General features: G+C 40.3%; 1 protein-coding gene across 4 annotated transcripts in view; it reads right to left on the bottom strand.

Annotated features, from left to right (window-relative positions):
• Nucleotides 1–16145, bottom strand: part of SERGEF (secretion regulating guanine nucleotide exchange factor) — a 139680-nt gene that overhangs the window by 101823 nt on the left and 21712 nt on the right. For all 4 annotated transcript variants that reach the window (XR_014852708.1, XM_085062956.1, XM_085062957.1 and 1 more), the window contains exon 9: nucleotides 8857–9014. Coding sequence is in view for 3 of the 4 variants with exons in the window: in XM_085062956.1 (XP_084919082.1) it covers nucleotides 8857–9014 (158 nt within the window). In the remaining variant the exon portion in view is untranslated. The remainder of the gene's footprint in view (nucleotides 1–8856; nucleotides 9015–16145) is intronic.

Here is a 16145-nt window from a genome sequence, read left to right as displayed (position 1 = left end):
CTGGAAATTACTGTTGTGCATTTAAGTTATAAACCCTTTCCCAAAAGTACCAAAGAAAAAGGATTTTCCTTCATCCACACATTTAAATAAAAACAAAACCCACACCACAAAACCATGAGAAATCAAAACAGGGGGCCAAACAGAGAAGACATGAGAAGGGAACAAGATCAAGAAGCAAAAGTCATATCCTATACTTGCATCAGAACAGAAAACAACACAAAGTACAACATCCTGGCATATACAAAAGCAATAAAGGAATTGCATAGTTATAAACAGCAATATATCTTGTTGTAACACTTAATCAAATCCTAGACACTATAATATCATTGTCTAATCTGTTAGAGATTTTTAAATGGCTTTCTTCCCTTCTCCTCAGTATTCTCTTGTGAGGCCCAGCAGAGCCTAGCTTTTTATAATTGGGGGTTTTTTTCTTTCTGTAGAAATGAACCTTGGTCTTGGATTTCCAAGGTTTTAAATGGGTTCACACCTTTGAAATCAACTAACAGTGGAGGCTGCAGGAAAACCTTGACAACTTTAAAAAAAAAAATAAAGCTGGACAGAAGGGATTTCCACTGAAGCAATCACCAGTAAGAAATCTGGCTATTTAATTCTTGTTAATTTAACACTTCAGAGAACATTATGTCAAACAATGTTCTGGAAAACCAAACACATCCTTAAAACTCCTTACTGCATCCTGATGCACTTGTTACCAAGGAAGGGATTGTTTACATTAGTTTTACACCTGGGAGGAGAAGGAGGAATTGTGAAAACGGGAGCTAAAGTGGCAAACTGTAGAAGGAGGCACTTTCAAAACCATACTTCTAAGGAACTATCAATTTTTGTTTCTCTGAAAATGACATTTTAAAAAAAATCTTTGTAAGGTTTTTATTGATTTTTTTTCTATGACAAAACTGCAAGGCATAGGTTTTTTCAGTCTTTGCTGGCATCTGATTACATGCAAAATCCACTGAATTTATGGAGACCTCAGCAATCAACTGTCAGGAGACCAAGAAAAAGCCCTTAGGCAGGTTTTAAAACAGGAGACAGTTTAGCATTTTTGTCCTCACAGGACTAGATGAATCACGTTTACTTTTCTTCCTCTTCCCCCTCTTCCTTCCACAAAAAAGTTCTGTTGGTTGAAAGCTGGGGCAAAGGCACAGACTGTATTAGACCATCTAAAAAACACTGACAGAGTCCAGAAGTAGCTTCTGCTTTTGGCAACTTTAGTTTAAATTAGAGAAAGGCAGTTAACAGGCAAAGGAGATGAGCCACCAGGTGGGAAGATGAACAGGTCCCTGCTACTGAGCAGGCTATCCGGTACAGCTGCCTTGCAACCTGCTGTGTGCCATGGCACAGCAACGCCCTCAGCATCACAGCAGAAACACAAGTTTCTCTTTGCTGCATCTTTCATTGAACAAGAGCTTTACAATAACTTATAACCTGAACACAAAGGCCAGAAAGACTGGCAGGGCCCACAGTTTGAGTGACTCATTGGTAAGCGGAAGCTGGAAACATCAGCCAAATACAAACAAGCACCATCAGCGGCATAAAAGTAGAAGTACAACCCAAGTTCCAACCAAATCCAAAAGCCCTAAATCAAAAGCAGGGAGAAGCAGTCTGTGTGTTGGCACTGCCTTGGTGAGTTTATGGCCCCACAGTGACAAATGGGTTTGAAAGGAGCAATGTTACAACACAATGAACAGGTAGAGTTGGCACCATTAGGATGTCTCCCCTCTCATTCACCTGCAGTAACCTACCCTGTAGCACAGTATATTCTCTACCTACAGACTGTGCACCACCTATTAAACAGTAACTTTTCAGAAGTAACGTTCTTCTTAAGAAAAGGAGACAGAAAAACAATGAACAGCTAACGAAGCCACTTTCACTAATACAAAAGAGTACACCATTAAAAAGACTGTTTGATCAAATTCCTATGAGGCTAACTTAAATGATGTATTTCTCCTTGACCATTTTTCCGTAAGATTCCTCTCTTACAGAACCTGCCAATAAAATTCATCAACACAACTGAAATAGGAAAGATAAGAAGCATTTACGCCAGAAGTTTCTTGACCTAAAGTTCTGGGGTCAGCCAGGTAAAAAACAATTACTCTAACCTTAAATCATCACTTTGGCATTATTTTCCCATCCATAAAAGGAGGTATAGATGAGATTTCTTTGCAGAGAACGCTGCAAATTGATAGCTTTGTTCCAGTTCACTACAGTTTCTTATTGATTTTCTCTCGTTTTAGCCTACATTGATTTGTTAATCCCTTCTCTGTAACAGTCCTAATGACAAATTGAGAATGAAAAACTGCATGCTTTAGGGCCTTTTCCACTAACCTCTAGTTTCAAACCATATTTTCACTTGCACTTGGAACGTGTCCATGCACTTACCCTAGGTTAGATCTGACTCACCTCAAACTAGGTTGGGTGCATTTTACACTGAAACCTTTCTGTTCAGGCTTCTCATGGATGAACCAGGCAACCAAAATCGTATCAGTGAGGTAAACTGGAGTTCTGTGCTAACACTTGTCACCTTCCAAGGCTGCTGCTCACAGAGACTTTGTCTTAAAACCAAGTACATTTGTTAAGCAATTGTGCAGCGCTGCCCATGGTTGATTAGCAGCTATTAACTGCATCATGCATCTGAAGGGCATTACTGACCATTTATGGCATTTTTTGGTGCAAATAAATCCTTCAGGGGAGCAAAAAGCTGGATCACAAGCTGTCTCTAAGCTCAGAGCTGCAGTCATGGTGCACTATTACTAGAACAGTCCATTCAGAAGGATGGGACCCAGCCAGTATTTTTAAGGAATATAGTATGAGCATGAAGAAATCAGAGAGTTACAACTAAGCAACTTAGATTAGTAATTTTGCTATTAATAAGCTCATGAAATAGAGCTGTCGATTTGGTGTCATTGTTAGGGCCTCACTACTGACAGCTGATGCCTATCTGCACAAGCCATGACTACTGCTGGAAATAGTTTTAGTCTCTTTTCATTACCCTGCTACTTTCAGAGATCTCCGAGTGGGGTACTCATTTGGAATTCTAACTGCAACACACCACCAAATTGAAAATTAACTTATGACTTATGAAGATTAAGGCTTGCCCACAGTCACATTTGTAACACCTCAGTCGTCACATGCTAGGCAGGTCTCCACCTCCTGACTTCACCCCATGTCAGTGCTCTCCTACACCACCCCATCTGTCAGGAAATCGACCTTTCCTGGTCTCCCATACAGATTACAGAGCAGCCTGGCCCTGGCTGCCACCTCACTGCTGCAGCACAACCTCAGCAGACCAATTTTGGTCATTTTAAACCAACCCTCATCTGCAAAAGTGATATTTGGAAAGCCTCTAGTTTGTACCCACACAGCATGTGCTCCCTGGCACGCAAAGGCAGCGCAGGAGCTCTCCTTTGCCATTCACTTGGTGTGACTTTGGTTTCCCATCTCCCTCTGTGCAATGCCAGCTGCAGGGAAGTTGGTAGGGGTGGCAGGAAGCACAGTGCTGGGAACCAGTATCACCTCCTCTTTGCTTTCCAAAAATTACAGCCCCAAAGCTGGTGAGCTAGGCTCTGCTCATAACACGCTGCTATTCTTAACTTGCAGAAATGACTTTGCTATGAATGTTAAATGTCTCTCTACCCAGGCCATAAGAGAGATACTCTTTACAAACCGCAGTCATATCTTGATGGGATAAGAAAAGCACAGAGTAAGTGGGATGGCTACCTAGGCAAAAAGTGGCATTTGGTTCCAGCAGTTTGGGATTGCTCTCAATTTCCTGCTTAGGAGAATGGCAGGGAGAACTGACTTACCAAAGAAATAAATCCTGTTTCCTCATTGCCTGTGACATGACTGTAAACTCTCAGTGCTCTTGCAGTGCTGCCAAGATTAGTGTTACTCTCCTACACAGGGCATGCAGAGCACACAAACACACCTAATCAAACACAGACTTGCTGCATTTTGTATGCAGACTGTAGTTTCAATCTTCTGTAACACATCCTGTTTGGGTTTTTCCCCCCTAATAATAATTTCAACAATTTGGTCTCTGATTTTCATCCTTAATTGCTCCTTGTCATTCGCACAGTGAACTGTACTTGGAACCCACTTCTCCATGGCCTTTATTGTCACTTAAAATTAATTGATAAGCCAAGAGCTCAATGCAAGAATATTAAAGGGACCATCTCTATACGAAAATTTTCATCATTGCATCTCTAAAACAGCACAACAAAATCAATCAAGGAAAATTCAACAATGCCATTTCTCAAAAGATATGGATCAAGACCAACTTGTAAAAGACACCAATCCACGATGGAAACAAAATCTCAAACCAAAAAACTCACAACACATGCCAATGAACTAAATGCTTACTCAGTGAGAAACTCCATATCACTTCAACTTGTTTTGCATTTACCTCCTTCCCTAACACTCAAAGTAGGTTTTTTTAAGCAGCTTAGTGGATCAGTCACTACACACATATTCTCAAACTTTGAGCAGTAAAATGTGGTCTAGGAAAGTTCAACTCATTTCTCTCCCACACAAGTACAAAACCTCTCATTCTGAACATTCAAAATAAAAACATTTACAGTAGCCAGTCCAACAACCAAGTATTCCAAAGCCACACACAGAGCATAGAGATGATATATAATAATATCAGGTTTTTTCTTTTGATTGCCTTTAAAGTCTAAACTATAGGTTTACTTCCAAAGAGGCCTCTAATGAATTTCCCAGATAAGTCAAAAACAGTTGTCATTTTTTAAAAAACCAAAAGGTTCCATTTTCAATATTACCTTAACGTATAGTCACAATAATAATGTGTATGCATTAATGTATCAGTTATACAAGCAATTCATTATCATACAGATATCTTAGATTTGTCTTGTAGGCAGCTACTTATATAGTTTGCAACATGAATGGGGAAATGGAAAAAAACAAGAATATGCTAAAACCAATGCTACCTTTCAAACACTTAATCAAAAATGGCATATTACCACAACTGCACTGAAAAGAACAGCAATAAACTTTGACTGCAAAGGGCCATGAGAACGTGGGTATTCATGATGTCATTCCCTGAAAAAAGGAACTATTCAGAGGATCCAAAGCAATCTGTATTGCACAGGATGAATTGGAACCATGGGCTACAGTAGGATCAGGATAAACACAGTAGGCACATGTTCTCACAAGCCTATCAGTTATTTTCATTCCCTGACACAACTAGTCCCTACATCCATCATCAAGATTCAAGTTGATGATGGTTATTTTTTAATTTCCTAACTGAAACATCAGAGATCCCTCCTCAGAAAACTGTGATCTAGCACAGTTTGCATTAATAAGTAGAAAAGGCCACTATGAAAACATGGCTCCATGTGAAGCCATGCACATCCAAAATAACTGCAGCCCTTCCTTCCATCCAGCATAGCAAGAAACATTCAGCACTGCACAGACACTTCTCACTTGTTATTGCTGCAGCAAATGTTTGCTGCAATGTGAATGACATGCTGAACATACCACAAACAGTAGAACGATAGCTATTAAAGCCAAAAATATCAAACAGACTGGAAAAGCATTTTGACAAGGAGGAAACATTAAACCAGGTCTTTGTAGCATTTGCTAAATACAGAGACTCATCATATTTCGGGCCATTTGTATTTAATTGTCCTTTCATCTGAAGAGCGGCGGATGAATGCGCATCAGGCAGCAGATGAGTCAGATGTTCTGAAGAGGTCCCATCAAGGACGCCCCACAACACAAGAGCACTGCATGCAAAATGCCTCACAAAACTTCTCAGTGCCTTGGCCTATTCCATGGTGGTTATGCACTGAAGCACTGAGAAGGAAACAGCAAATAGTCCTGCAGTGACAAAATGCAAGAACAATCAACACCACGAAGCTCCACACAATCTTTGAAAGCCGCCAGGAAGACACATTCAGATTAGTGGATAATTATCTAAAATGCAGGCTTTTGTTCTTCCTTTGCTTCAGTTTAAAGGGAAAAAGTGCTCTTATTTCTCAAGGTCAGTGTTTTCAGTTGAAGTCAAACTCACAATGGAATAGGTCACTCACAACACTTCAAAAATCAGGTTTTGAAGTGGCAGACACAGACATTATAACAGTGTCAGTTCAAAGAAAGGAGAATCCCTGGTCTTTGGTGGAGAAAATAGGCAAGCCATGGGCATGGAGACAAGGAACAACACAGGAGGTTAAATCCACTGTGCTGTGCTTGAGGTAAACTCATGTATCTTTTATACTGTCCTCTAATCCTTAGATTAATTTCTCCTTTGGCTTTAACAATATTAACTGAAGTGCAGAAGCAATCAGCAGACCACAGCTTTGCCAAAAATTCAGTTGAATCATTAAAAGTGATTTATAAAAATAGACCATGAATAAAAATCATCAGTCGTAATCCTCAACTGTTAAACTGTCTCTTTGCATTAAACATAAAAATTGGAATTGTTAATTCAAGGTAAACACGGAAAAGAACTCATCTTCTCTATATTCCTTTCACTTCAGCTCTCAAATCAAATCCCATCTCCATATGACAACAAATGGAAAAAGGGGTAGATAGTGTATTAACAAAGAACAGCTCACTCTACATAGCCTACATACTGCAATTTAATGCATTTTCAAGTATAAATTCTAGCTTTGGCATTATTTTGTAATCTTGAAGTGAAACAATTTAAGTCCTTATTATCTGTTTGTTTTCTTTTTCATCAACACAGCTCCTCCTAGGATGCAGATGATCCTCTTTAAATCATCTTTGTGCCATTATCTCTGCAAAGAATGATGTCTGCTCCAGAACACTGCCATTGCTAATCACTGAAATCAGGTCTCTCACAGGTCTGTAAGAAGGAACAGCACTGAGGGCAGCAGAATAAATATGAGATTGTTGTTTCTTTTCAAGGAATGTATCTGAATACATCCCTTCACTTTCATGGATCACTTGTCCTGCCAAGGAGAAGTTTCCCTGCACAAAAGCTGCAGATGCCTTGGCTTTGTATTGTTTGAGAAACAACAGAACGTGCTTGAGACACTGCACAAAGCACAGATGAAAAACAGTGTGAAGCAGATTCAGAAATGGAGTTTTCTGTAGAGAACTAATGACAAGAAGTAGGGACACCCATGTCAAAGTGGGTAAGAAAGCTGTCTGAGACTGCGAGTTAAAACTGACCAAACACAGTGCAGCATCATGGGTTCTGGAGCCCCAGTCAGGGCCCCTCAGGATGGCATCCCTTCCCTCCAGCATGTCATCCACACGGCACAGCTTGGTGTTACTGGCAAACTTGCTGAGGGTGCCCTCGATCCCACTGTCCATGTCACTGACAAACAGCACTGGTCCCAATACCAGCGCCTGAGGAACACCACTCCTCACAGGTCTCCAGCTGGACATCAAGACACTGATCTCAACTCCTTGACTGCTAAGACACAGCCACTTTCTTATCCACTGAGTCATCCACACATCAAATCCACATCTCTCCAGTTTATACACAGGATGTCACGTGGGAAAGTGTTAAATGCTTTGCACAAGTCCACGTAGATGATGTCAGTTGCTCTCCCTTCATCCACCAATGCTGAAACCCCCACATAGAAGGCCGAATTTGTCAGGCTGGCGGCCAAATTTTCCCTGGTGAAGCCATGTTGGCTGTCTCCAATCACCCCCTTATTTTCCACGTGCCTTAGAAGAGTTTCCAGGAGGATCTGCTCCATGATCTTGACAGGTACAGAAGTGAGACGAACCAATCTGTAGTTCTCCAGGTCTTCCTTATTTCCCTTTTTTAAAATGCAGCTTATGTTTCCCTTTTTCCAGTGGGAAATTCACTAAACTGCCACGATTTCCCAAGTAGGATGGATGGTGGCCTAGCCAACTGCTCTGTCAGTTCCCTCAGGACCCATGGATATATCACATCAGGTCCCGTGGACTTCTGCACCTTAAAGTTCCTTAAATGGTCTCAAACCTAGTCTTTGAGAGTAGACAGTGCTTCACTCTCCTTTTCCCTGCCTTTGCCCTCTGCAGCTTGGGCCATGTGGCCAGAGAACTTCCTGGCTGGTTGGTTTTAACTCCTCAGCCTTTCTTTAAACAAGGTCCCTCTTCAGAAGTTTCACAGGTTTTCTTTAATCCCTTGTTAGAGTTTACTGCCCTGGATGACTACACTCTGAGAGTGGCACCTGGACAGATCATTAATCTGATTTTAAGCCAATAATGTTAACAAAGTCCACCTTTGTTAAGGTGGACTTTGCTTTCCTGAATGTGCCTCTTCTTCAACTCATCCTACAATTCAAACTGGAGATTTCTCAAGGAGCACAAGAGATCAAGAGTGAGCATAGTGGGCAGAAGTTCTGGATCAGCCATCAACCACATGTCTCAAACACATCACAACTTTTTGCTCCTGCCCCCACAGAACTGGGAATTTCCACTCTCCTCAGCTGCAATACAAGCTATGAGAACTGTTTATGTAGCTGTTCAAGCCTCTCCCCTGGCTCAGAGGGACCACCAGTTGTGATTGGCAGGGTGCTGGTCTCAGATTTCAGACTAAAGTAGTGCTGCAACTGGGAAAAGTCCCACCTCCTCTGTTCAGCTGCACTGCAGGCACAACCTTCTCCTCCACACATTGATACCAGAGAGAACTTGGCATCTTTTGCTAATGGTAAAGCTGATTCCACTAAGGAAAAGTCAGTTCCTGAATGCAAAAGCCTTATAAAAGAAATAATTGAATTTTATTAATTCCTGAGCTTACAGGAAGAGCAAGCAAGGGCTTGTGCTGCAGCATTTGAAATGGCTCTATTAGGAAACTGTCCTGATTATTTTAATGCACCAAAAAAAAAAGGGGGGGGTGGAAATGGTAATTTTCTTCTTTACCTGAGATGCTCCATTTAGGCAAGGAACCAAAACAGGGGTGTTACACAACAGCTCCAAGCACTGTTCAGACGCTGTGCTCTCATGCCCACCGGGAACCACCGTGTGCCTTCCAAGCTGCCCGTAGTCTGCTCTGCCCCAGGTGAACACCTTGCCAGCTTCTAAACACAAAACACATTTCAAGATAATTTATTCACCAAGTTCCTGAAACATGTGGATGCCAACTCAAAACCAGAATTTTTTAATGCATCTTACCTACAGCTTCAAAAGCCTAATGAAAACTTATTTCTGGAAGCACAAACAAAACCACTTATTCTGACACATAAAAGTTTACAGAAAAGATCATTACTTTATATTCCCATTCTTTGCCATAGACAACTCATTGCATGACCTGCATTTAACAGAATTTATGTATTCCTGATAGAAGCTACTTTCTGTCTCTACTATTGTTAGCAGAGCAGTAGCCCTCAAGAGACAGCTGGTTAGTCAGGGACACAACACCACAACTGTCATTAAGCATTGGAAATGCACTGGTTTGCCTTCACAGGAATCACACTTTGGCCAAGGAAAGGTAACTTTAAATGAAGTCAGCACGATCTGGCTCACCATTCTCTCCAAGGATTGTTATACCAAGTTCACTGCTGCAGGACTGACACCAAAAACACCATTCTCCAGCATGGATAACATCCATAAAGCAAAGCTTCTTACCTTTGGTTGAATTAATTGAAAAAAAAAAAATCATAATAAGTGACAGCTTTATTTTCCTGATGAAATTACTAGATCTCTGTAGACAAGTCATGAAAAGCTGTCCCTTCTGGGCTTCCAATTAAAGAAGTTAAAGTCCTCAGCTTGTTTTTAACTACAAGCATCAACCCACATTTTGGCCCAGAAAGAAATCTGCAATGACCTTGAGTTATTTACACGCTTCAGCCAAGCCTCAAACTGCTTTCCAGAGCTGAACCCAAGTCATCAAGTTTATAAGCCAAAAGACATGGATATGGGGAAAATACCATCCAGTCCAGCAAGTCAGCTTGAACATGGACACCTCTCCCTGTCAGTCAGTACATACACACCTTACACAGGGGTCAGGTTCAGGAGTTATGGTCACACCACCCAAAGGTCACAACTGAGGGGTTTCTAAACAGATGCCATAACACAAACCCTTGGAAACATGATCACCCCCCTTTTCCTTAGGGTGTTGTTAAACTGTCTTGAAACAGACACAGGTGAGCACTGCTGGTCTGTGGGGTTTGGGTGATAATGTATTTTGTAAATAAACTGAAAACCTCAAGTCATATACATGAGAAATATATGCATTTTCCTTGGAAATCTGCTGGCAGTGGAATCTTTCACTCCAATCACTGCAAGTTTTTCAGATGCATTCCCTCACTTCACTGATAATGCTTCCCCTAAAATAATTAAGTGATAAAATTAGTTGTCCTTCTATCTCAAGGGCACAAAGCTTTTCTTCCTTTGCAGTTTCCTAGCAGTTCAGGGAAAAGCTGAAACCAGTCACACACTACATTTGATGCAAGTGAGGTGTTTTAACATAGTAGCCACACCTTGTTAGGTTAAAGGATTAAAATAAATTTCATGAAGAGTACTAGTAGTCTATCTTAGATTAGGAAGATAATTTGAGGTTTAAAAAACATGCTTGGTCTGAAGTTAGTATATTTACTTTGCAATTTATATAGATCTCTGCTAGGAACATCTGCAGATGCAAAAACGTACATAGCAAATTTAAATATAGACTAAGCTTCAGGCTTTTACATCAGCCCAGCTTACTGCACTTCCACAGAACCCTATTAGTGGACTAGGAAAGGATAGGCAGGCTGCTCTATTTTATACTAACTACAGGAACTGAACCTGAGTTTTATAAAATATAAAGCCAAAAAGAATGTCTGCAACATCTAGTTAGATCATTAATATACCACAGGCTCTCAAGACCTACCGAGACATTGCTGTATTGATCCCAAGGACTATAGTTGAATTAAAGCATTTCAGCTCTCAGAAGCCAAAAGTACCAAGTGCCACAGTCAAAAACATCAGCAAGCAGCAAGGCCTCTGAAAAGGCAAGCAGTGAATTGATAATACAGACCCAGACCCTCACACACTGTCTACAACACCATCCTGTACACAGAGGCAACAAAGGTTTGTCTCAACTCTACGTTTTGTGGGGGAAAAAATCCTTCCTCAAACAAATCTGGTGCTCTGTCTGGAGCCAGACATGAATAAGAAACACCAGCCATGCATATAACAAAAATGAACCTTTGCACCATCCCATCAGGGTAGTGCTCCAGTGGCACTGAAGACTGCAAGCATATGTGAAGGAGTAAAACAGCAACAATGCTTAGCTACAAGAAAACACCTTCCATCCACAGATTCTGTTTCCTTTCACTGGACAAGCCAGCAAAGAATCACTTACACATGCAAAACCAAACAGAACCCTTAGGAGAATGTAAACAGTTTCTGTAAAATGTGAATGTAAAATGTTTCTGATTACAAACACAGACCACTGCAATTAACTTTTTCTTTTTTGCCACTACTAGGGAAACAAGCTTCAGGTGGTTATTAGTACTCAAACATGAGAAAATTCATTTAAAAATATTAAAGACAGATAAATTAATTTTTGCTTTTAGGAAGAATTTCTTGAATGCCCAAAGATTAGGTAAGCAACCAGTTCCTTCTTAGTGCTCTTCAGTGCAGCTCTCACTTCTTTATTGAGAGAAATGTCTTCCCCAGAGTTGTTCCTGTTTGATGAGCATTCCCCACCCCATGCTCAGTCTCCTGCTAACAGTCAATCATCTCTATTTTTCAGCCAAAAACATCTGCCTAGGGATCCTTTAAAAAAAACCAAACCCAAAGCACATAAATCTGTCTTTTCTGTGAGAGAAACTAACAGAAGCTGATTTAGATGTGCCTTTTCTATGAAATACTGATTATACTTTCAGCAAACAAAAAAAAGCCCAGTCTCAAGTGGAAATTTCAGGCTGAGGCAAACACCAATGCATGGAAAATTCCGCCAAAGGTTAAAGTCTCGTCAAAATCCTAAGGAAAAGAAAGCACTGAGCTATGACAGAAAGCGGTGAGCAATTGTAATGAGAGGTATTGCTACTGTGCTGCTTATAAAATAGATGGTATTTTAAAATGTTCTAAGAATATTTGAGAAAAAGACATTAGTCATACAGAGTAAGGAGGTTGCAGGATGAATTACTTAAGAATGAAGGGTGATATAACAAGGAGTGTTGGTCTAATATTAGACTAGGACAGATTTTAATTAGAAGTCAAGAAAACATACACAGTGATGAGTCAACTGGACAGAGTACATCAGCCATGGAAGTGGCTGAGACATCAGAAAATGTGATATTTCATACCAGACTCTGTGCAGGAAGAGGGCACACAAAAGACAGGAGTTATTTCTACAACTTGTGTGAAAGAAAGAAGCGTACAATATTGAAAAGCTCTTCCAGTTCTTCTAAGATACTAACAATGCTTCCTAAGACATGGATCTTGTCATGTTCTGAGCATGGAGGCTCCAATTCCAAAAGGCACTTCAAGTCCTCTATTGTGAATATCCACATTGTCCCAGATGACTTTATAGCTACTGTTTATTTTTTCACCAGGCAAATGCTACATCAAATAAAGTCCGGAGGGTTCAACACCATTTGAAATTAAGGAGTAATACACATAAATTCATGCATCCTGTGTTATTCCAGTTTACAACCTGAATTAACCACATAGTACAGGAGTTCAGAAAGCTGGGGGGGGAAAAAAAGACAAAGGGGAGAAGATTTTCAAGAAAAACTTTCTGACAGCTCCTTAAGTAAACAACATATACAACAGTATGCTACATTGTTTTGAGATTCTACATGATCATGCAGATCTGGTTTGCTTGTGCTCTTTGAACTGTAGGCACAGCAGTCTGCATCAGTGTACACACAGCAGCAAATCACCCAAAACACATGCTCACATCCCTCACAGAACACAGATGAAGGTGCATACATATTCAAGGACTGGAATACAAACCGCTATCTGAAAGGTTCCTCTGCATTTTCTTCACATCACCCTCCTGTCCTCATGTATAACAAAGCACAGACAGTTGAGATTGTCCTCAAAATTACAAGTTCACAGCCTTCAGAGTACTGCAAATCCAGCAACATTGCATAAAGCACTTCTAGTTGCTTCCTGCCTGACACTGTAGCTTTTCCTGTGCTGTTTTAGGCTGCTACTGATGCTGGAGAGCATGCCATTTTTCCCTTTTACAACTTTTTTAATCAATCTGCTCAGCCACATAAATGGAAAGAATTAGCCATAAAAAACAGTACGTTAGTTTTAAAAACAGGTTGGTTTTTTCTCAGTAAAACACAACAGACAAATAGGCACATTAAAATTTACTTATTTTCACTAGACTCAGATTTATCTTTATATCAATTTTCCTGTTTTAAGATAATATCGTGATTGCACTAGTGTTCTCTCCTTGAAGTCTCTATTTGGTACCCAGGCAAGCTTTGAACTATCCTTCATAAATACTAGATGAAAGAGTTCATCTAGGCTATCTCAGTTCATGGCTGCATTAATGATTACTTTTCAAATGAACTCTGGATATTCACACTGAATGCTTAATCTCAGACCTTGAAATGGGAAGTTCTATATAAAATTCTTAATGCCTCCTTTCACATGAAAATTCACAGGAGCAGGCATTAAAAATTGACATTTAGAGGCTGCCTCTTGTCTCCTCCCTGCCCTACACAGAGCAACACTTCTCCCACATCTACAGATCTCTGCTGTCCTTCACAAAATCCTGATGTCCTTCAACCATTCTGAGAAACTTCCTCATCTACCTAAAAACAGCCTTTGTGCAGGGCAACCTAACAGAAAAACATTCATCCCTACATCCTTAATTCTTTCTTGGCCAAAGACAGCTTTAATTCAGCAGCTGGAAACCAGACATTACCACACCTGCAGACCAACACCTGTACCTGTGCATGGTTTCAGTGCAAAGCAGGATTATCTCCTCCGACAAAGACCTAAATGGCCCCTTGATCCTCTCACACAGGAGTTCAGTATACCAGGACTGTCCCCATCTCTTCATACATCTTCTTTCTATGATCTCCTTACAAACTTCTGTGACTTCATATAATAGGGTGTGCTTCTGAACCTCCTTCCATATTCATTCATAACACCTATTAAGAAGTATCACTAAAACACAAATCTGTGCACAGTATTGAGGTCATGCCTCATCAGGGAAGTTCAAACAAAGCAGCAAAAGCATTTCAGGGATGACAGCAACAGAAAACTGGAGACATTTCCATTGCCACTTTCAAACATCTGCAGTCACAGGCTGCAAAACACAGCTGGTTCAGAATAGTCCACAGAGCATCCACACAACAAGCTGCAGCTCACAAGGGTTTTCAAATACCCCACAAAGAGGTTTAAACCTGCAACAGAAGGCCACAAGTGCCACAGGAAGAGAATCACTAGGACATCACCAGTCCTCCTGTAATAACTACGAATTTGCCAATTAAAGCTCCTATACTCATCAAGTGGGCCAAAAATTTCTGCCATTCCAAGCTACATCAGATGCCTCCAAATCTGGTGATCAATTTAGTCACAGCCATGTGGGCAAGACAAATCAGTAAGGGAATTCACATCACTCCAATCAGAGGCACACCTGTGATCCAGCAAACAACTGGCTTCTCACTGTGACCCATTCCAACTGCTACAGAAAAAAAGAGAAAATCATGCAGTCTCCTTTCAAAGCCTCGTGGTGATATCAAAATATTGAACATCCAAGGACTTGTATGAACACATGATATAATGGAAAATACTTGGCTAGCTAGGTGAAGCTTTGAGGATGTATGAGACTCACCAAGAGAAGACACCAGGACTGTGACAGTCTTTTAACACAGACTAAATGTTCAAAGCACAAAATAATAATTACTTATGCAAAGTTTACACCAAGAAACTTAAGACCCAAACAGCTGTTCTCCCCACTAGGCCACCATACTTCATTGTGCTTGAACTAATTGTGACAGGGAAGGTAAACCAAGCCAAGGACTTGATCAGGTTGAAAAATAGCCTTGGGAAATGGGCGCTTGGCTACAGCAAATGTTGCTGAAGGCAATGCTGTATTAAATCAATTTTATATTCCATATGATAAGACTAGACATAACTTGCAATTTCCATGACATGCTAAGTTTGTCATGCACTTTACTAACAGATCCATCTTTACCAGCACTTTGGACATTTTTAAACATCTAAACAGCTTTGACTTTCATTCATTAAAAAACAGGCATACTCGTTCATTTTGCTTCCATAGTTACACCAAGTTATGTCTCAAGATGGGCAGTGCTCAGTTAATGGGATTATTCATATACTTAACAGCATGCTTCACTGCTTTGAAAGACTGAACAGTAACTTTGAATATGGCAAATTGCACGACTTTCCACATGCCTTGGAAGTCTTGTCTCTGGTTCAGGTTTTAGATGGGATAAAGGCCATTCTCCTTTCAGAGAAGAGATTGGAAACATGAAGTACCACAGAAAACTCTGAATAAACCAGAGGAAAAACTAAAATGCAACAACTTAAATTCATGTGAAGTTGTGTTCAGATGGCTGATATCAAATAGATACATGATCTTGGCTGAAAAAAAAATAGGGGGAGAAATGAAATCTGTGCAATCATGAAACAAAGCTGGAGAAGGGGGGTGGTGGCAAGGGTAGATTTTACAGCACCTGTAAGACTGCATTCATCCTGCAAGGTGAGAAAATTCCCTCCTTATTTCCCTCCACTCATGATTAGAGAGTCATGACTGCCTCACCAGCTGTGCCTCTGGCTTATTTTAAATTCAAACTACGATACATATCTCACTTTTAGACTTTTAATAGCAATGCCTTAAAATGCAGATTGCTGGCTAAATTTAGTTACATGATTAAAAACAAATCTAACTCATCTCTACCCAGCAAACAGAACTGCTGCATTCAAGGTTCAATAGAGGACTTAACTCTTCAACTAAAAACAAAGTCCTAACAAAAAGAAGAAAAAAAAAGAAAATCAAAGCACAATTTGGTGATGTCTCCAAAAAAGCAAGATGCATAAAACATTAACCAGCTATGGAAAACTATCTGCAAATGCATCATAGTATACCATAGGGTTTTTGTTCTGTACTTCTGCAAATAAATTCTGCACTATGCTACTACAGCAGTATGAGTCATACACTTTTACTGACATTCTATATTTATATCTCCATGCCCTTCTGCACTGTTATATGCTTTCTTCCATATAGGCCTCTC

The sequence above is a fragment of the Lichenostomus cassidix genome, chromosome 5, assembly GCF_008360975.1.
Source record: "Lichenostomus cassidix isolate B80296 chromosome 5, HeHo_3.0, whole genome shotgun sequence".
Lineage (NCBI taxonomy): Eukaryota > Metazoa > Chordata > Aves > Passeriformes > Meliphagidae > Lichenostomus > Lichenostomus cassidix.
The sequence above is the reverse complement of the archived record's forward strand: the minus strand, read 5'-3'. Positions and strand labels throughout refer to the sequence as shown.